The 17,421-nt window shown below is 47.9% G+C and overlaps 2 protein-coding genes across 2 annotated transcripts in view; one reads left to right on the top strand and one right to left on the bottom strand.

Annotated features, from left to right (window-relative positions):
- The window catches only part of DTX4 (deltex E3 ubiquitin ligase 4), a 37,752-nt gene extending 30,697 nt beyond the window's left edge, over positions 1 to 7,055 (top strand). Inside the window, exons 6-9 of the mRNA XM_083498871.1 lie at positions 525 to 677; positions 2,428 to 2,589; positions 2,746 to 2,835; positions 3,779 to 7,055. Coding sequence (XP_083354997.1) covers positions 525 to 677; positions 2,428 to 2,589; positions 2,746 to 2,835; positions 3,779 to 4,012 — 639 coding nt within the window. The 3' untranslated portion in view covers positions 4,013 to 7,055. The remainder of the gene's footprint in view (positions 1 to 524; positions 678 to 2,427; positions 2,590 to 2,745; positions 2,836 to 3,778) is intronic.
- A 3,205-nt stretch (positions 7,056 to 10,260) lies between these two features.
- Positions 10,261 to 13,017, bottom strand: MPEG1 (macrophage expressed 1). Its single transcript, XM_083498818.1, has one exon. The coding sequence runs from the start codon at positions 12,944 to 12,946 to the stop codon at positions 10,796 to 10,798; it is 2,151 nt and encodes a 716-aa protein (XP_083354944.1). The 5' UTR covers positions 12,947 to 13,017; the 3' UTR covers positions 10,261 to 10,795.
- Between the last annotated feature and the right edge of the window lie 4,404 nt (positions 13,018 to 17,421).

Genomic DNA, 17,421 nt, shown 5'->3' with positions numbered 1-17,421 from the left:
AGGAAGCTGCTGCTGGGCCTCCAAGCTCCACCCTATCTGCACTCATTGACTGGCAGTGGCCCTCCAAGGTTTCAAGCAAGATCCTATCCCAGCCCTGCCTGGAGATACCAAAGATTGACCTTGGGGGCATCTGCATGTGATGCATGTGCTGATCCTGATGTAGATGCTTATTCCCCCTCGTGTTCCTGATGTAGGTCTTCGCTCAAAGCCCTTCTTCCCTGGCAGGGAGAGAGGCTCCATTTTGGGGTCCACCTCAGGTGCCAAAACATCCAGAAGTCAGGGATGATGGGAGTTGTAGTCCCAATGACTTTGGGAGGTCACAGATTCCCCATTTGTGGCATGGAGTAATGGCAGCGGCAGGAGGTGGCAGGTGAACTTCACGCCATTATCTCATTGCTGCCGAGAATGACATTAACGTGACAAGCGTGCCAGCCATGAGCAGGCTGGGTTTCCTTCAGGCGAATGTTTCTATGTGTGCATATGTTTTGCTCTTGTGTTCAACGCCATTTCTCGCCCCTTTTCAGGACTGTACCATCTGCATGGAGCGCCTCTCCGCCCCTTCAGGGTACAAGGGCCCTCAGCCAGCCATCAAGCCAGATTTGGTGGGAAAGCTTTCCAAGTGCGGCCACATGTACCACCTCCACTGCCTCGTGGCCATGTACAACAACGGGAACAAGGTGCGTTCCTGGGGTGGGGAAGGCGGAGGGTGGCCTGCAGTCTCTCGAGTGGGTACCCATGAATTCTGCCCAGGACTGAACAGCTCTTTAGGTACTTGATAGTACTGACAGGCACCGATATTGATGATATAGGAAAGTCACTGTGATGTGGCTTATATATTTATTATTTGGTTAGTTAATTTATATACCGCTGGGGCGGGGAAAATTTCTCAGCTTGAGGGCCACATTCCCTTCTGGGCAACCTTCCAGGGGCCACATGAGTCTGGCCAGATGGGTGGGTGGGGCTGCTCACCTATCAGTCATCTGATATCACAATGATATCAGTAGATGGAACACTTTGAAGTTCAGAAGTCAGGACTTCAAAGCACCACGTGCAGCTAATCCAGGAGGCTTCAGCTAATGCTTTCCCTTGCCAGTGCATAAGCAAGAGAGCCCTTTACGGCTCCCGACCATGCATCAGCAGTTGCATCCCTACCTGCCCCACATCTGACATCACATAGGGCATCAGGTTTGGGGCAGGTGGGCATGGTTTGGGGAACACTATCTCTTGGGGCATATTTGAACCCCTGGCAAACCAAACTTGGCCTGCGCTCTGAGGCTCCCCACCCCTATCATATAACAGACCTCTTTAATGCTTCTGTCTTTAATGAGTCAGAACCAAGACTGCATCTTCTGCACTTCTGTGATGGCATGACAAAAGCAACCTGAAAAGTGACCTTTTATTAAAACAAAAAATACATTAGGCTATGGAGAAAAAAACATACAGAGGAACAGTGTATAGCTAGGAAATTGCTTAGAAGCCAAACAGGGATGGGACCTCAGTAATCTGCTAAACTCTTCGTCTTTCCTGCTTGGCTAGCAAAAAGCACTTTATATTGTGCAAATTAAGGGCAAGTGTGTCCCACTTATTAATTGCAAACACTGACTTTCCAAGGAATGTTGCTTTTTTTTTCTTTAAAAAGAGTGCATGCAAAGTACACTTAGTCCCAGTTGAAGCCCATGGTTTTGAGAGATTTAATTCTGGAATTCCATACTGCATTTTAAAAAGGCTGCAATAGCCCTAGTAACGTAACAGCTCTAACATGAAAACAAATTCTTCTGTGGGCAGACTTAAAACTCTTTCCTTTTGAGCTGAGCCCAAAACATTCCTGAACCCATCATCTTTCTGGAGATAACACTACTTTGCTCCCACATTTCTTGGCTGCTTCTGCCGCAATCTGGCTTTTTTCCACTGGGGCTTAAAAATGTTTCACACATGTACATTTTTAAAAGATGACCTAAGATATCTCAGCCGAATACCTAAAAGCACAAAAACATGATGTGAAGGCCTTCCATTCAGTGGTGGCATGTATTTTGCACACAGATCTTTGCAGGTTCACTTGGGTAACAGTTGATAGGAAAAACCTTTCTGACCAAGACTTTGCAGATCTACTGCCAGTTGGAATAGCGACAGGCTAAATTGAGTGGGGAGCCTAGGGGCCAGTGAAGGCAAGATTCACAGGGCTTAGATGTAAGACTGGGACTTGGAACCTAACCTTGCTTTGTGTGTTTGTGTTTCTCCACTTGGGGATGGATGAGATTGCAAAGTGCTTCCTACTTTTCTGGAAGAGGAGATAATAGCCGTCCATTCTTCCACCACCACCGCTGGCTCTTTGTGGCCGTGTGATTATAATGTCAGCCTGGGGTCTTTTTATTCTGTGCTGTTCTAAAATTATTGCCCAGCATTACAGCTTGCCTACTGTGCTTTTAGGATGGGAGTTTGCAGTGTCCAACCTGCAAGACCATCTATGGAGTGAAGACTGGCACCCAACCTCCTGGGAAGATGGAATATCACCTTATTCCCCATTCCTTGCCTGGGCACCTCGACTGTAAAACCATCCGAATTATCTACAACATTCCACCAGGGGTCCAGGTGAGATTCTGGCTTGGCCCTCAGATAGATCCTACTGTCTTATCTCCCAACCAGCTTCATGCTTAGAGACTAGTGGGGCCTTTCTCATCCTGTGAACCTCCTTCAATGATATTTGAAAAGTCACATTCATTTTCATGTGCATCTCATTCTTTTTAGGGACCAGAGCATCCCAATCCTGGGAAGAGCTTCACTGCACGGGGCTTCCCTCGACACTGTTACCTCCCAGAGAGTGAAAGAGGCAGAAAGGTAAGTGGCATCTTCGTGCTGTAGGAATTTTAAGCACAACCATTCGTTGTGGTTATACCACTTAGCTTTACAGTTGCGTGTTGGTTCTGCTCCATGTTGGCTTTACCTTGATGCAGGGAGGACACTCTCGCCATGCAAACTCGCAAAGTGTATTTCTTACCTATAATATTAAGGGGGCTGTTAGGTTATTCTGTTGTTTACCTTGGGCCACATTCTGCTACCCTGTTCTACTAGTAGAAGCCAGCACAAGGACTCCTGCTAGCACAATGATGGGGCTTCAACCCTCCTCCCCAAAGAACCCCTGTAACAGTTTGCAGGGGTGGTGTGAGGATCAGTGCGCACTGATGAAATTATCTCCTTAGCACTACATTGAATAGCATGCATTGAAACCAAAATTTTACCTAGGAGTTTTGGGGTTTCTGTCATCTTGTTCTTGATAGTTTCATGAGGATTGCCTAATTGGTGGGCTGCATCTTTACCCCAAATGACACATCACAGGTTTGCCCATACCAAACACGTAGATACTTGCTGCTTTCTGTACATACTTTGTTGTTTTTAACAAGAACGACAGTAACAAACTTTAATTTAAAATTGTACCGCAGCAGTTTTTGTGTGAGACTGTGTATCGAAATACCATGTATTTATTTCCCGCTAGGACTTAAAAGGGATCTATTTGGCCCCAATAGCAGATTGAAACTGATGTGTTGGAGGCCATATGAATACAAGTTGCCAGATATCGTAAGTGGGGAAAGTGCTGTTATACGCAGGTCCTGCTTATGAGCATCTGGTTGGCCACTGTGAAAACAGACGCTGGATTAGATGGGCCTTTGGGCCTGATCCACCAAGGCTCTTCTTCTGCGAAGTACTCTGTGCTACGAGGCTCTAGGCTTTGGGAAAACCCCTCCCCATAACCCCTTTCCCCTCTTCTTCTTCCCACTGGCAGGTGCTGAAGCTGCTTCTGGTAGCCTGGGACCGGCGTCTGATCTTTGCCATTGGCACCTCAAGCACCACGGGCGAGTCGGACACGGTGATCTGGAACGAGATCCACCACAAGACAGAGTTTGGCTCCAACCTCACGGGCCACGGCTACCCTGATCCCAACTACCTGGACAATGTGCTGGCTGAACTGGCTGCTCAGGGCATCACGGAGGAGAGTACGCTCCAGGAGAAGGATTGAGGGCACGGGAGGAGGGGAGGAGAGGGAGCAGGCTTTGCCCTACGAAAAAGAGCCGGCGTCCTGTGGATCAAGCTCCCTCTCCCTCGTCCACTGTGCCTGCTCTGCCCTCTCTGCCTCTTGTTGCCACAGCCACCACCTGCCTCTTAAAAGGCCTGATTCCGCCTGCCCAGCGGTCTGCTTAGGGGCTCGCTCAGGTTGGAAGCCGCCAGTCCTACAGCCTTTGGCTGCTGGGAGCAAACGAGCCTGGGAAAGTTCCCCGTACCCAGCTTGTCTTGGGCCTGGGCTGCAGTGTCCTGACGAGGCCTGAGGTTATATTAACCTCAGCACCCAAAGCTGCTTTTATAGTTAGGAGCTCCGATACCTGGCCTGGCATTTTTGTGGGGGGAGGGGCAAATAAAGATCCACTTTAAATTCTGTGAAAACAACAGAAGGTATGCCTTGGGGGCAAGCAGGCGTCTCGGGGGGGGGGGGTGGCAGCACTCGGGAGCCAAGAAAGGTGGCTGTCCGTCCCAAAGGCACTGAGGATTAAAATTGGCCCTGGTCTCTCTTTCTTCTGGTTCCATGTCGTCATGTCACTGCTTTCATGTCGTGGCTCAGTGTGAGTCAGAAATGTGCTGTTTGCTGGTCTGGTGCTCTCTGGCACTCTCATACGTTCTGAGGCTGCCTCTCCGTCCCTATTTTAAGATAGCTAAGAAGCAGGCCCTCTTCCTGCTAGAGCCTGCCCCAGTTCCTTGAGGAAGCAGGCTGGGAATTCCTTCTCTTGGATGCATTCCAAACTGGGTCAGCTGTAGGCAAGCCCTTGCATCCGACTCAAAACTTGGATGAGCAGAATAACTGAATCACAGCCGGTATCTACACTGCATTAGGTGGATGCAAGAAACCCCTTGCTTCCCTGCAAGTTGGCATATTGGATCTGGCCCACACTTGCCGTTGGATAAAGTCGGTCCATTCCAGACTGAGGCTGGGAAAGTACACATTATATACCTTTAAAGCACATTTGCAGCCCTGTCTTTTGGGCCCTGTAGTTCACCCCTCACAGAGTGAACATTCCCAGCAACCTCTGGCAAACTACAGTGCCCAGAATTCTTTGAGGGAAAGACTGTGCTTGGAATGTGCCTTGGAGGCGTGGTGTGCATGCAGCCCAAGTCTTGCTCCTGTGGCTGGATCTGCCTGATCCAGCTGGGCCCCTGGACTTAGCTAGGGTTGAGGTCAGGCCTCCCTGTCTCAATTGCATTTACTTCTCTCCAGACCAATACAGAGCCATGTGCCCCGATCTCTCTTTCTGTTTGTGAATTGCATCCCAGGGGGGTTGTTTTATGTCCGATCTGTTTCTGTTGTGGGTTGGACTGAGAGGCTTTACAGAAGTGGTGGAAGGCAAGACACTTTCAGGTTTTGCCTCCTCACACTCCTGAGGTGGGTTCTTTTGAACTGTTTGTATGGGGGAGTCCCCTGGATACTGATTTGAATTTATTTACCTCATGTTTGGGGGGTTTGTCGTATATATGTATATATTTATATATATATTTGTAATGTATGAGAAAGGCTTTGAGGCTAGGATGTGTAATACAATGGTACTTAAGTTAGACCTGGAGGCTAAGCGCAGCTTGTGATAGAGTTTGCCATGGCACAGAGCAGGGGGCATCCGTGTGGGGCCCTCCCAGAAGTTTATTTCTGAACTACAACTCCCATCATCCCTGACTGTTGGCCATAGCAGCTGGGGTTGATGGGAGCTGGAGTCATGTGGCACCTGCAGGGCACCACATTGGCTCTCCCAGGAAGAGTGACAGCCCTTTGGGTCCCTGCCCTTCCCTGCCCACACCTGATATTTGAATAAAATATTTTGACTTTTTTGTATGTGCGAAGACCTTAATAACCCATGTGAAATCTCTGTGGGGCAGGCTCGGGTGAGAAAATAAAAGAGATGGAAAGTGTGAGAGAGAGCATGTGGGAATAGGAAGGAGCATGTCTGTAGAGATGTCTGACTGCATGCTTGTCTGGTTTGGTGGCGGCAGGGTGTGTGTGAATGTGGAGGAGCCCAGAGACATCACAAGGGTTGTTAAGTGTGCTGTGATTTTTTAAAGAGGCTCTTAATAAATCATCGGTGGCTCCTTGGTACATGTCACCTGGAGAATCTCCTCTTCCTTTCTCATCAACACTCCTGTCAAGAACATGTTAGCGTTCAGCTAGGTTTTACGTGGAATAGACGTATTGACATTAATGGTCCTCACTTAGTCATCGTCAGTGGGTTTACTGTGTGTAAAACTTGGTTGAGTGCCAGTCTAAGCTTTTTAATTTTTACTCAGTTACTACATCATCATCAAAAATAAATAAATAAATAAATAAATTTATATGCCGCTCATCTGACTGGGTTGCCATCATACATTATGTAGGGATGCCTTTCTGAATAAATATTGCCAGGCATTTCCTGCTTGGATTTCCCCCTAATAGATTTGATTTGATTGAGTGGTTCAGTTGGCAGGGGGGGGGGGCCGTTTGGGAGTTTACCCAGCCTTGTTAAACTCTCTAAATGCAACCTCTCTCTGCCCCACCCTCAAATACACACACACACCATGGCATTCCCTCAAATGTGATTTAGCCTCCAGGATAGGGGAGAGATTTTGAAGGGCAACCTTCCAGCCACGGACATCTCCCAACTGAAGGGAGCCAGTTTGCCTTTTATTTTGCTTTTGTTTTGGCTGAGTTACTTCTTCCTTGAACTCTCCAGCCATTGATAATTTTGTACTTCGTAGGGAATGACAAGCCTGATGTGACGCTGTTGTCGAGGGCGATGGGGGGAAGAGGGTCTCTCTCTTCCACTTTTTGTCCTCTTCAAGTCCCAAAGCAGGTTGTGGTGGGGGTGCTGGTAGTGGTATTGGGGATGGGGGGGAGGGCAGGGTGAGGGGGAAGCCATGATGTATATTGTTTGTTTGTTGTTTGTGAACGGTGCGTTTTGCCCGTCTCTAGTTTGTTGCATTGCGTCAGGATGGCACCCTTGGGGGGGCGGGTACAACAATAAAAGGAAAACTCCACTGCCAATTTTGAAGAATGTCTCGTGTCTGTGTTTTCTGAGTCTGTGAGTCTGTCCTTTGTTTATTGTTGGTGCTTCCTGAGCAGGTGAATGTGTGCAGTTTACTTAGCTGGGAGAACATTGGCTTTCAAACAGCCACAAGGGGAAAGTTGCTTCAGGGAAAGCAAATACTTCGGCTTAAGGTGAGAGTTGATGGAAAACTAACTCACTACAGTTAACACAACTTGAAGGAAAAGGTTTAGATCCAGTGAAGGACTTCTAATTCTTGGATTTTGGGCAGAATCAAAATCTTTTGTTTGTAAGTGTCAGGAGGGAGGGAAAGAACTGAAGGCACAAAACAGGATCATCTTGCTAAACTTCTAATTTGAGTTGGATCTAATCTTGGAATCTGTTCATACTCGCTGTTCATACTTCAGATTGCCAACTTTTTTCTGAGATACTGTGCCATTAACAGCTGCATGGCCTGCAGGAATCAAACAGGTGCACCTTCTCTTTCTCCTCTCCCGATCCTTACGATGCCGTGCTGGAGAAATTTGGACATGCTGGAGAAATTGGGAATGCCTGCTCTGATGCAGTGATGAGAGGTGCAACGCCTGTCAGGAAGAGGGTTAGAAACCACAAGCTCATCCCTTAAGTGAGCTTGGACTGATGGGAGCTGTGGTCTAAGACATCTGGAGGCCACCAGGTTAGCAAAGGCTGCCTTGGGATCACACTGGTGAAAGTAGACGGTTCTCTCATTCCAATCAAGAACGCACAGCCGTTCTTGTCATATCTATTCCATGTGTTGCCCTGCCAAGCACAGAATTTGCCGTGTTGGTTACCATTTGCCATTTTAATATTTTGGCTTTAAACTTTTAAAAAAACAACCAGCGGGTTTTGAGTCTCTGCCTCTGTGGTTGCCAGGAAGAACTGGAAATTTAGTGTGCGGTGTTTTATATTAAAAACTCGGAAACCAGGGTGGGGCTCGTCTAGGCCCCAAAGGTTGAGGGGGATGCCTCTTCACACCACTGCGCAGCTACATGTGACTCTCCCACTGTTTCTTTCCTGAGCCTTCTTGGCTAGCTAATTCCCATTCCTTATTATCACATGTTTCATTGCCAAATAATTCCACACTGTGAGATAGCTTGCCTAATTAGCCTCTATTTTCGCTATAAGTAAATCTATACCAATATATTTCACACCTCTAATGGCACAATTTCATTTTTCTGAGTGCAGAATCCATAAATAGTACATAAAACACTGGCGAGTTCTAGCTGTACAAATTCTTTCCCACTGATCTACTACTTGTGTGTAGTTTCCTCTCTTTGTTTACATGAGATCTAAGTGCCTACATCCTTTCTTATGTCCTTTAAAACTGATTCCCTCCACCAGCTTGGAGAAATAAGCAATAAAGCAGAACCAAATGGGAGCAACTTGCTGAAAAACGACTATATTCATTGACAGCTCCCTTAATACAAGACGTTCATTCCCTTCAGGCATGTTGCATTGCATGTTTATGAAAAAGCACTATATATATACATATATTTTGCATTCAAGAGGGTTTTTAAAGAAATAAAATATATTGTTATATATGGATACATGCAGTTGCCTTTACTGGGTCAAATAAAACCAAAAATTCAATATACTGTTAGTAACCTGCCTTGGTTTGCAGACAAATCAGTGGCTGACTCATTGAAAGAGTCTGGAAGAAGCATTTCCTGCCATCCTTTTCCGGGAGGATATATGTTAATAGAGCATAAGCTGCTGATGGAGCACAGAGGAGCTGTTCTCAATAGAATAAAATCTTGCTAATGCACCAGGCCAGTGTGTTCAAAGATGCACTTGTGGGGGGAGAAAATCCTTTTGCCGAAAGAGAAAAAGCCCTTGCAGCTCCTTTGCTGCAAGTCAGTGCTTTTTATAGCTGAACAAGGGCTGAATCTTGAAGTTACTGTACTTGCATTCTCTCTTCATATCCCCCTTTTCTATTCCACCGCCGCCCCGGGCTTTGTGTGCATGTGACAATATAAGCATGCTTCCTCTCCCATCTGAGCAGCTCAAAGTGTTTCCCAAAGTAGCTACACAGCTACTCTTCCACCTGGGAAGTAAAACTAGGACTTGCACAAGGTGTTATCCTGGTATTGTTTCTACAACAGTGCTGGTAAAAAAAAAGGAAAGAATGCAGAGTCTGCTCTGCCTGAAGGTGGGGGGGGGGAGTGTCCTTGTTAAGATGCACCCTGTTAAACTTAAAATCCTGTTAAGCATTTGCAACTTCTTCACACTGGGGCCCGATCAGGGCTGGGAGCCTTTTTCAGCCTAAGGGTCTTCTCTTGTCCTGTCATCATCAACCCTTCATGACACCCCATGGGACCACCATCTTAACCTGTGCTTTGTTTGCAGTACAATTTAGGTGCTGGGTGTGGCTGTATATCCCATGGGGGAAAAGGTTAAGCTGAGGCCCTCCAGAGGTTGCTGGACTCCAGCTCTGATCATCCCTGGCCATTGGCTGTGCCAGCTTGGGCTGATGGGATTGGGAGTCAGACAGCATCTGGAAGGCCACACCTCTGTTGTACTCTAACTCCCCAGGAAAAGGCATGTGCCCCTTATGCCCATAGATGAGGTTGGGGGGAACTTGCATCAGAAATGCAATGCTACAAATGCCCACTCACACTATAAAGAGCTCATAACCCACCTACTCTCAGCAGTCAGAAACACCATAGCCAGACACTGGAGGAACCTGTCAGAAATAAACATGGGGTGCTGGTATCAAGTAGTATGGGAAACGGCCTTACTAGAAAAGCTAACCGATAGACTGAAACTGACACAGGGAGAAATAGAAGAGGACGCCTTCACCCCAGTATGGCTCCCCTTTATCACAAACACAGCCCAACAAGACAACAACAAGAATGACAGCATGTGAATCAATATGGCTAACTTAACCCAACAATGCCCTCCTCCCCCCCCCCCCCACAAACAAATCCCACTGCAGCCAACCAAAGTCAATCAGCCACACACTACGCCACCCCCAACCTCTCTCACCACCAAGGGGAACCTACCCAAGTGACGCTGACACAAAACCCCCACACATGTACTAAGGAAAATAATATAAGCTTGACCACCCCACCCCCTCTCACCCCCCTTTTCTTCCCAACCCTAAACTGCATATAACACCAATCACTCACAAAAAATGTAACTGATCTGTAGAAAACACAGCCTGAAGAAAGAGACAATGCGTGTGCTTTTGCAAACAAACGATTTAATAAAAAATATTTTAAAACAAAAAAGAATGCTGGAAAGCTGCTGCTTGTCGGAAGAGGCACTTCTAATCTAGGTGGACCAAAGGATTCAGCTAAGTCTACGGCAGCTTCCCAATGCCCTGGAGCTAATGGAAAATGCCCAAGGGAGCTGCTGTGCTTCTGCTTACTCAGCAAAGTTAGAGAAGAGGAACAAGAGACAGTAGGAGGTAGAAGCTCGTAACCATGCACTTGCAGCAAAGCACATTAACATACACTAGCCTTCTTTGAACTACAGTTCCCACCAGCTCCTTCCAGTGTAGCCAACAGTCAGGACCATGGGTGTTCTAGTCCCAAACAGCTAGAGGGCAGCAGGTTGGGGGTGGCTGACATACAGCAGCATTCAGGTGTCCCTCCAGATGTTGCTGGACTACTACTCCCATCATGCTGGCTGGAGCTGATGGGAGCTGGAGTCCAACATCATATTCAGGGCCACAGGTCCCCATCCTGATGTAATTGATAGTAACACACACACACATACACACACTACACAGTTTGTCTTTCCTGCTCCTGCTCAACCTCTATTTCGCCCATGAAATCACAGGCATTGTTGCTTGAGGTCAAACTCCTCTCCTCTTCCCCGATGTTTTTGTACTCCCTTTTCTTGTACCTCCTGCATCCATAGACCGACAGGCCAATCAGGATGGCCAAGCCAGTGGTGGCACCAACAGTGACCCCTGCTGTCTCTCCACCTGAGAAGCTCCCACCAGCAGCGTTCATGTTGTGCAGATCGGCAGGGCTGCCTATCTTCCACATCTGGGTCTGGGTGTCCTTGATCCAAACCTGGTCACCATGGCTGTTCATCACCAGGACGGTGTTGGTGGCAATTAAGCTCATGACAGGTTTGCGAGTGAAGGGAGGGAGCCGGGCTTGGGGTAAAGCCCCTTCTGTGAAACGCCCAGCCTGGACACAGTATTGCACTTCACAGCCATCACTGATCAGAGCCAGGTGCTGGCCAAACCCTGCTGGGCACCTCTTGGAGTAGGGGTCATCATCTGTTCCACGGTGGTGTCCCGTCAGCGGGTTTCCTACCTGGCAACTGAAGAACCCCCCAAAAGGAATAGCGTTCCTCTGTGCCCGGGCATCGTTGCTGACGCAGATTACGAGCTGGTCCAAGAGCTTCAGCTGGTAATAGTTGGAGGGACAGGACTGGCTGTTGGTCATGGGGTTGGGGCTCTGGGCACTAAAGAGGCCTCCAAAAAGGAACCCTGACTGTTGAGGGACAGAGTTTCTTGCTGCACACCAATAGGAGCTGAACTGGACCATGGAAGGGGTGAAAACATCGCTGCAAACTTGCCTGCAGAATACCCACAGTTTGCAATCCTGTCGGCACTCCAAGTGGCTATAGCCTTCCTCAAGTAGCTGGGAGCGCAGATTGATTGCGTCATAACCCTCGGGGCAAGAGAAGTCTCCAGTGAGTGGGTTCTTCTGCTCCAGGTCCTGGCAGAGCACAGCAGCATCAGGACCTTCCAGCTGAGCACACTCCTGGTAGACTCCACCAAAGGTGAAGTTGGTCATTGTCCCTTCACAGCTCCCATCATCCATGTTGGCATAGAAGTTGAAGTTGGGCGAAGCAGGGTCGATGCAGCCAGGGTAGGTGTTGAATGTGTAGTAACGGGAGATGGCAGATGCCACAGTCCTGGACAATCTCTTCACGGTGGGGGTGGGCAATCCCGGCAGATTTCCTGGGGTGATGAAGAATGGCAGAGGCAAGCCTGAACGGTCAACAGCCACCAGCTGGTTCGTGGTGCTCTCCTGCCAAGTTTTCAGGGTAATGCCAGGGTAAAATGGTACCCCGCCAATACTCTCCACCCTGGAGCTGGTGAGATTGTCCTGATACTGCTGGGTGAAAGCATTTTCTGTCGCCACTGAAGTGCTAATGTCAAAGTGGAGCATTTTGCGGAAAGAGGCCCCAGCCGCAGCTGTGACAGAAATTCTCGAGGACCTGCCATCTTTCACAAAGGAGGACTTCACTTGGTCCTCCTGGATGAGGCTGGCTCCAGCATCAACTCCCATGATAACATGAGTGCCGTAGTTTAGGACCAAGATCTCTGCCAAGTAGTCAGCCATTCGTGTGTGGTTGTTCTCCAGATAGCTAGCAATGGTGACAAGCTGCCGCTGGAAGCCTTCATCTAACATTGCACCAGGGTTGAATTTCACAGTGTACATCAAATTCCTGACCTGAACCCTGGTGGTCACAGCCTGATCTCTCACTTGGTGGGTTTTCATCCTGCGGAAGTCAGTGGAGAACTTTCCGTTGATAGAAAGAAAGGACACCTCTGCATTGATGGAAACGGAGGTGGCACACTGGTAGTCCATCCAAGACTCTATGATCTCTGAGTTCATCTCCAGGGAGCTCTGTTTACGGGCGATGGCAAAAAACCCGTTGGGGATGAAATAAGCCCCATCTTCCGTAGTGCTGCACGAAGAGTAGTTTAGGCTGATCACTCTTGCCATATCCAGATTCCTCAGGTTATCCCAGCCACCTCCAGGAAGAACTTCCAGTGCAGGAAGATTCAAGACCTGTTTGCATGCCTGAAATCCAGTGACAGAAGGACGGCACAAGGGCGATTCCTGTGCCCGACATACCCAAGTTATGAGCGTCAAGGAGAGAATGATCCCTGTCCAAGTACTCATGGCTCAACCAGTGTAGAGGAAAAGCTAGCATCTGAATGGTCTCAATGTGCTTCTCTCTCTACTGCTGGTAAAGGCTTCCTTCTTTTTATGCTGAGGTTAATCATTTAAAGAGGAAGCAAAACTATTCTGCTTTATACGGTACTTTCTCTTTCTCAGGTTGGACAAACTTTAGAGCAGCCTCTGATAGGCTTACAGCACAATAAGAAATATAACTGGGGCATATTTGCAGAAATCTGTTTCCTTATAGCTTTACTGAGCAGGTATTATGCAGGTTCAGGAATAGGCACCTAGAACCAGGCAGCAACAGTTTCAATATACGGGTCCTCAAACAATAGCAGTTTTGCTGGAATCCAGAGGCAGATCGACTATGAAACTAATGAAGTTTAAACTTCAGGGCCCCTAATCCCAGAGGGGCCCCAGAGCCGACTTTAGTCCACATTGCTTAAAATGTTTGCGTCTAAGTAGACCAAAGTTGAGTTGTGTGACTTGAAACTATAAAGAATAGGATTTTTTTTATTCACACCAGTGACTTTGACCTGGGAGACAATCCAGTACAGAAATTTTAATCAAAATCTGAGATGTAGTAGTTGTTTTTTTTAATGTGATGGTGGAACAACCCCGTTGAAGAAAGTAACAGTGGTTACTCAGACCTTGTTGCTGGTTGCAAAGGGACTCCCATAACAGTTCAAACTACAGGGGCCCCAAAATGTCGGTCCACCACTGCTAGAACCCACCATTTCTTCTTCTCTCCAGAATTGTCTTAGCAACTTTTCTGGACAAATAGAAATGGTTCCTTTAATAGCATAAGAAGAGCCTTGGCTGGATCAGGCTGATGGGCCACCAAGTCCACCATCCTGTTCTCTCAATAGCCTAAGGCAGGACCTGAGTACAACAGCACTCTGCCCACTTGCAATTCCCAGCAACTGGGAAACTTCCTTGGTGCCACATCACATCACATGCTCATTCTCCACCAGCCACGTTCAGAACTTGCTCCCACACCAAAGCTGACCACCCATAATGGCCAAGGTGATCTGATGCACTGATTCCTTAGCATATTTTTAGTGCAACCAACAGACAGCCAAGTCAAAGGAAGAATTTAAATAAAAAGACAGAATGGCTCATAATGCTATGGGAGGGAATGGGCTTTGTGCCACAGGAAAAGAGAGAAAGAAGCTATGACTTCTTTCTTCCATTGTAGTGACAGGAAGCAGCCATTTCTTATTTCTGCCTGGTGCCTTATAGTAAGAATTGCCTGGACAATGTTCAGAAGAATGGTGGTGGTAAGGGTTAGTTGACTGTGAATGGCTGTTTTCTGATCTGATTTCCTGACTATGCACCATGATAATACACAATACAGTGTATCAGGGACCAGCAAACTTTTTCAGTAGGGGGCTGGTCCAATGTCCCTCAGACCTAGTGGGGGGCCGGAATATATTTTGAAAATAATAATAATGAATTCCTATGCCCCACAAATAACTCAGAGATGCATTTTAAATAAAAAGACACATCCTACTCATGTAAAAACACGCTGATTCCCGGACCATCTGTGGGCTGGATTGAGAAGACGATTGGGCAGGATCCGGCCCCTGGGCCTTAGTTTGCCTACCCATGCAGTATATTATGGCCAGAAACTTACAAATGTTACATTCGTCTCTTTGGAATTACCCAACTGGGTTTTTGTTTCCTTGTTTGTTCTTTGATGATGTGATACGCTTCTGGGGTGGGGTTCCAGTTCAGATTGCTGCACATAACCTCTTCCCCACAGCCATGTGAGTAAAAAAGTGGAACTGAATCTGTTGCCAGCAGAAATGAAAGTGCAAGTGTTCCAGTCTCAGTTTGCAGTTGAAATATGTATGGGGGTGGGGGGCAGACAACAAAAGGGGGAAGGAACAGTCTGAACGGGAGGTGAGACTTGACATAAGTTGTTTTTATGTCATAATCTAATAATGCGATAGCCTTGATTTGAAATATTGAAACAGCCCCATTCATTTAAAAATGACTTTTAATCATTGTTTCCCTGTAGCAACTTGGTGCCACAAATAAAGGACAGGGGTTTTACTCACTCCTGTATCATTTTGTCTTATTATTTCTAACTTCCTCATTTCAGAACAGATTGGGGCTGAGAAAGATTCAAAAGCAGAAACTGAAGCATGTGGTTAGTCCTCACAGCTGGCGACTTACTCATTTCTGCTATTGTGTTCTGACCTTTTCTAACAAGGTGGAAGTGAAATGATTCTCGAAATCTGAGGTAGCCAGCCTGGTGCTCTGCAGATGTTGTGGACGACACTACAACTCCCATGATCCATGCTCCTTTGTCATGCTGGCTGTGGCAGATAGGATTTCTAGTCCACCCCTGGTGGGCACCATATGGGCTGCTGCAGCTCTAGGTCAAACATTTAGTTCATTTCATCCCTCTAAGTTTGACCTCGCTTGTGAGGTAGGCACAGGAGACTGGCATATGAGGGCAAATGGAGCACTGCCCACTAACCCCAGTCTGCCCTCCATCAGCCCCCACCTGCCTGCCTTCTTACAACTGCCCGTCAGCTTCCTCTGCCAGTCTCAATGTTACTCTTATGGAGTGCCACAGCAGAGCCGTCTTTCCCATAGGGCTTAATGGTGCATTGTGCCAGGGCGCCGACCTCTCAGGGGCGCCCCAGCAAGTGGGGGAGCTGCGCGGCTTTGCCGGCGGCCTCCCCTTTCCCTGCACGCTCGCCAGCTGTGCCCCTCCAACCATATGGCTAGCGGGCGGGCAGCTTCCCTCCCAAGCCTCTGTGGGGATTGCTCTCCTCCTGAGGAACCTTGGGAGGGAAGCTGTGGTCTCCTCCCACGGAGGCTTGGGAGGGGCGCAACTTCACTCCCAAGCCTCTGCAAGGATTGCTCTCCCACAGCGCATGGGGGAGAGTCCCCTCCCCCCCCCCCGGATGGCTGGCAGTATGCAGCTATGGCCACCCCAACACTAGCCGTGGTAATTTGGGGCACTGGGCAGATAGTTGCACCCCGGTGCCGCATCTGCTAAAGGTGGCCCTGTGCCACAGCATGTCTTCTTGGTTTCAGCAACATCTCACAAGAGGTCCACAAGATCTCGCGAGAGGTCTGTGAGATTTCACCAAAACCTAGAAGCCACAACTTATCCAGAGGTAGGGGGACATCCCCCAGTCTTGGGGAAAGGGAGGAGTGGCAGCTTTTGGCAAGATCTCATGAGAGCCCCACAATATCTTGCTGGCCACAAATGTTCTCTTCGGTTCCCAGGCAGGTGTGGGTGTGCCTACGACAGTGCTAGAGAAGCAAGGAGAAGGAGCGGCAGTTTCCCACGTGATCTCATGAGAATCCTGCGAGATATCGCTTGGACCTGGAAGGGCACTGCCCCTTGGATTCTGCCACCCGGGGCAGCTGCCTCCATCTGTCTCACGGACAGGCTGGCCCTACATGGGAGAACTGATTTGGTACATTGTTGGGTCAATAGAAGTAACTCTAAAACATTTCAATGAATTACTTCTCTTCCTTCCCTGACCCCCAATTCATGGTGCAAAATCATACGAAACATTGGTTTGCACAAAACGATAAAGCAAAACCAAAGTATGGCTTGCCAGGACCGCTTGAACATGAAGGCTCACAGAGGGATGCTCACAGATACTTTGCTCCTCCTTAGTCCTTCTTGTTCTTGGTATAACACACATCCAAACCATACATTTAAAAGCACATTCCCCCCCAAAGAATGCTGGGAATTATAATTGTGTGAGGGGTAAACTACCCTTCACAGGGTTCTTTTGGGGAAGCCGTGTCCTTTACATGTGCAAGGAATGTGCTTTCAATGTAGGGTGCTCACACTCAAAGCACTTTAGAGGGAATCTGTTTTTACAATGCTGATTTCACTCTTTTAGCTGCTATTGCTCCTTACTGATGCTTGAGCACTGGGCTTGGATGCGCTGCTGGACTAAATTTTATTTTTGATGAGTTGTCAAGCAGTCATGAGAAGTTTTTAAAACTGAGGGGCAGTATAGAAAGATTTCAAATAAATGAGTCAAAATCGGTTGCTGTCGTCTTCATCAGTAATCTCTTGGGGTAAGTTTTTGCTTCCTTCAGTCATGTGGTAAAACTATTTCTGGATTGCACAGGCAGAGCCACATGACTGCCGGCTTTCCCGTAGATTTATCTATGAAAAGTGTGCAGGGGAGGGGAGGGACCAACCAGGGAGTTGGAGTTGGAGTCATACAGAGACAGTTGAACTTGGAGCTCTGAAAACATCTTTTAATTGCCGTGGGTGTATAGGGTTAGGATGCTCCCCACTGGCTTCTTCTGGTGGAGAGGAGGACCACTGATGGTGGTGAGGCTCTGCCATGAGAGAGGCCCCAGCTTCACTCTAGGGGGTGGAAAGCTACAGCAGGAGGTTCTTCTGCTACCATTTTGGGGCAAGACACCAGGTAGACACCAAAGCCACATGGGTCCTCTGAGGGGCTCAATTCTTGGGCTGCTCA

This window comes from Podarcis liolepis (assembly GCF_965112155.1).
Source record: "Podarcis liolepis genome assembly, chromosome: 1".
Taxonomy (NCBI): domain Eukaryota; kingdom Metazoa; phylum Chordata; class Lepidosauria; order Squamata; family Lacertidae; genus Podarcis; species Podarcis liolepis.
The sequence above is the reverse complement of the archived record's forward strand: the minus strand, read 5'-3'. Positions and strand labels throughout refer to the sequence as shown.

Bases quoted from the DNA above. Each gene is read 5' to 3' on its own strand.
- MPEG1 (XM_083498818.1), bottom strand. From the start codon at position 12,946: ATGAGTACTTGGACAGGGATCATTCTCTCCTTGACGCTCATAACTTGG.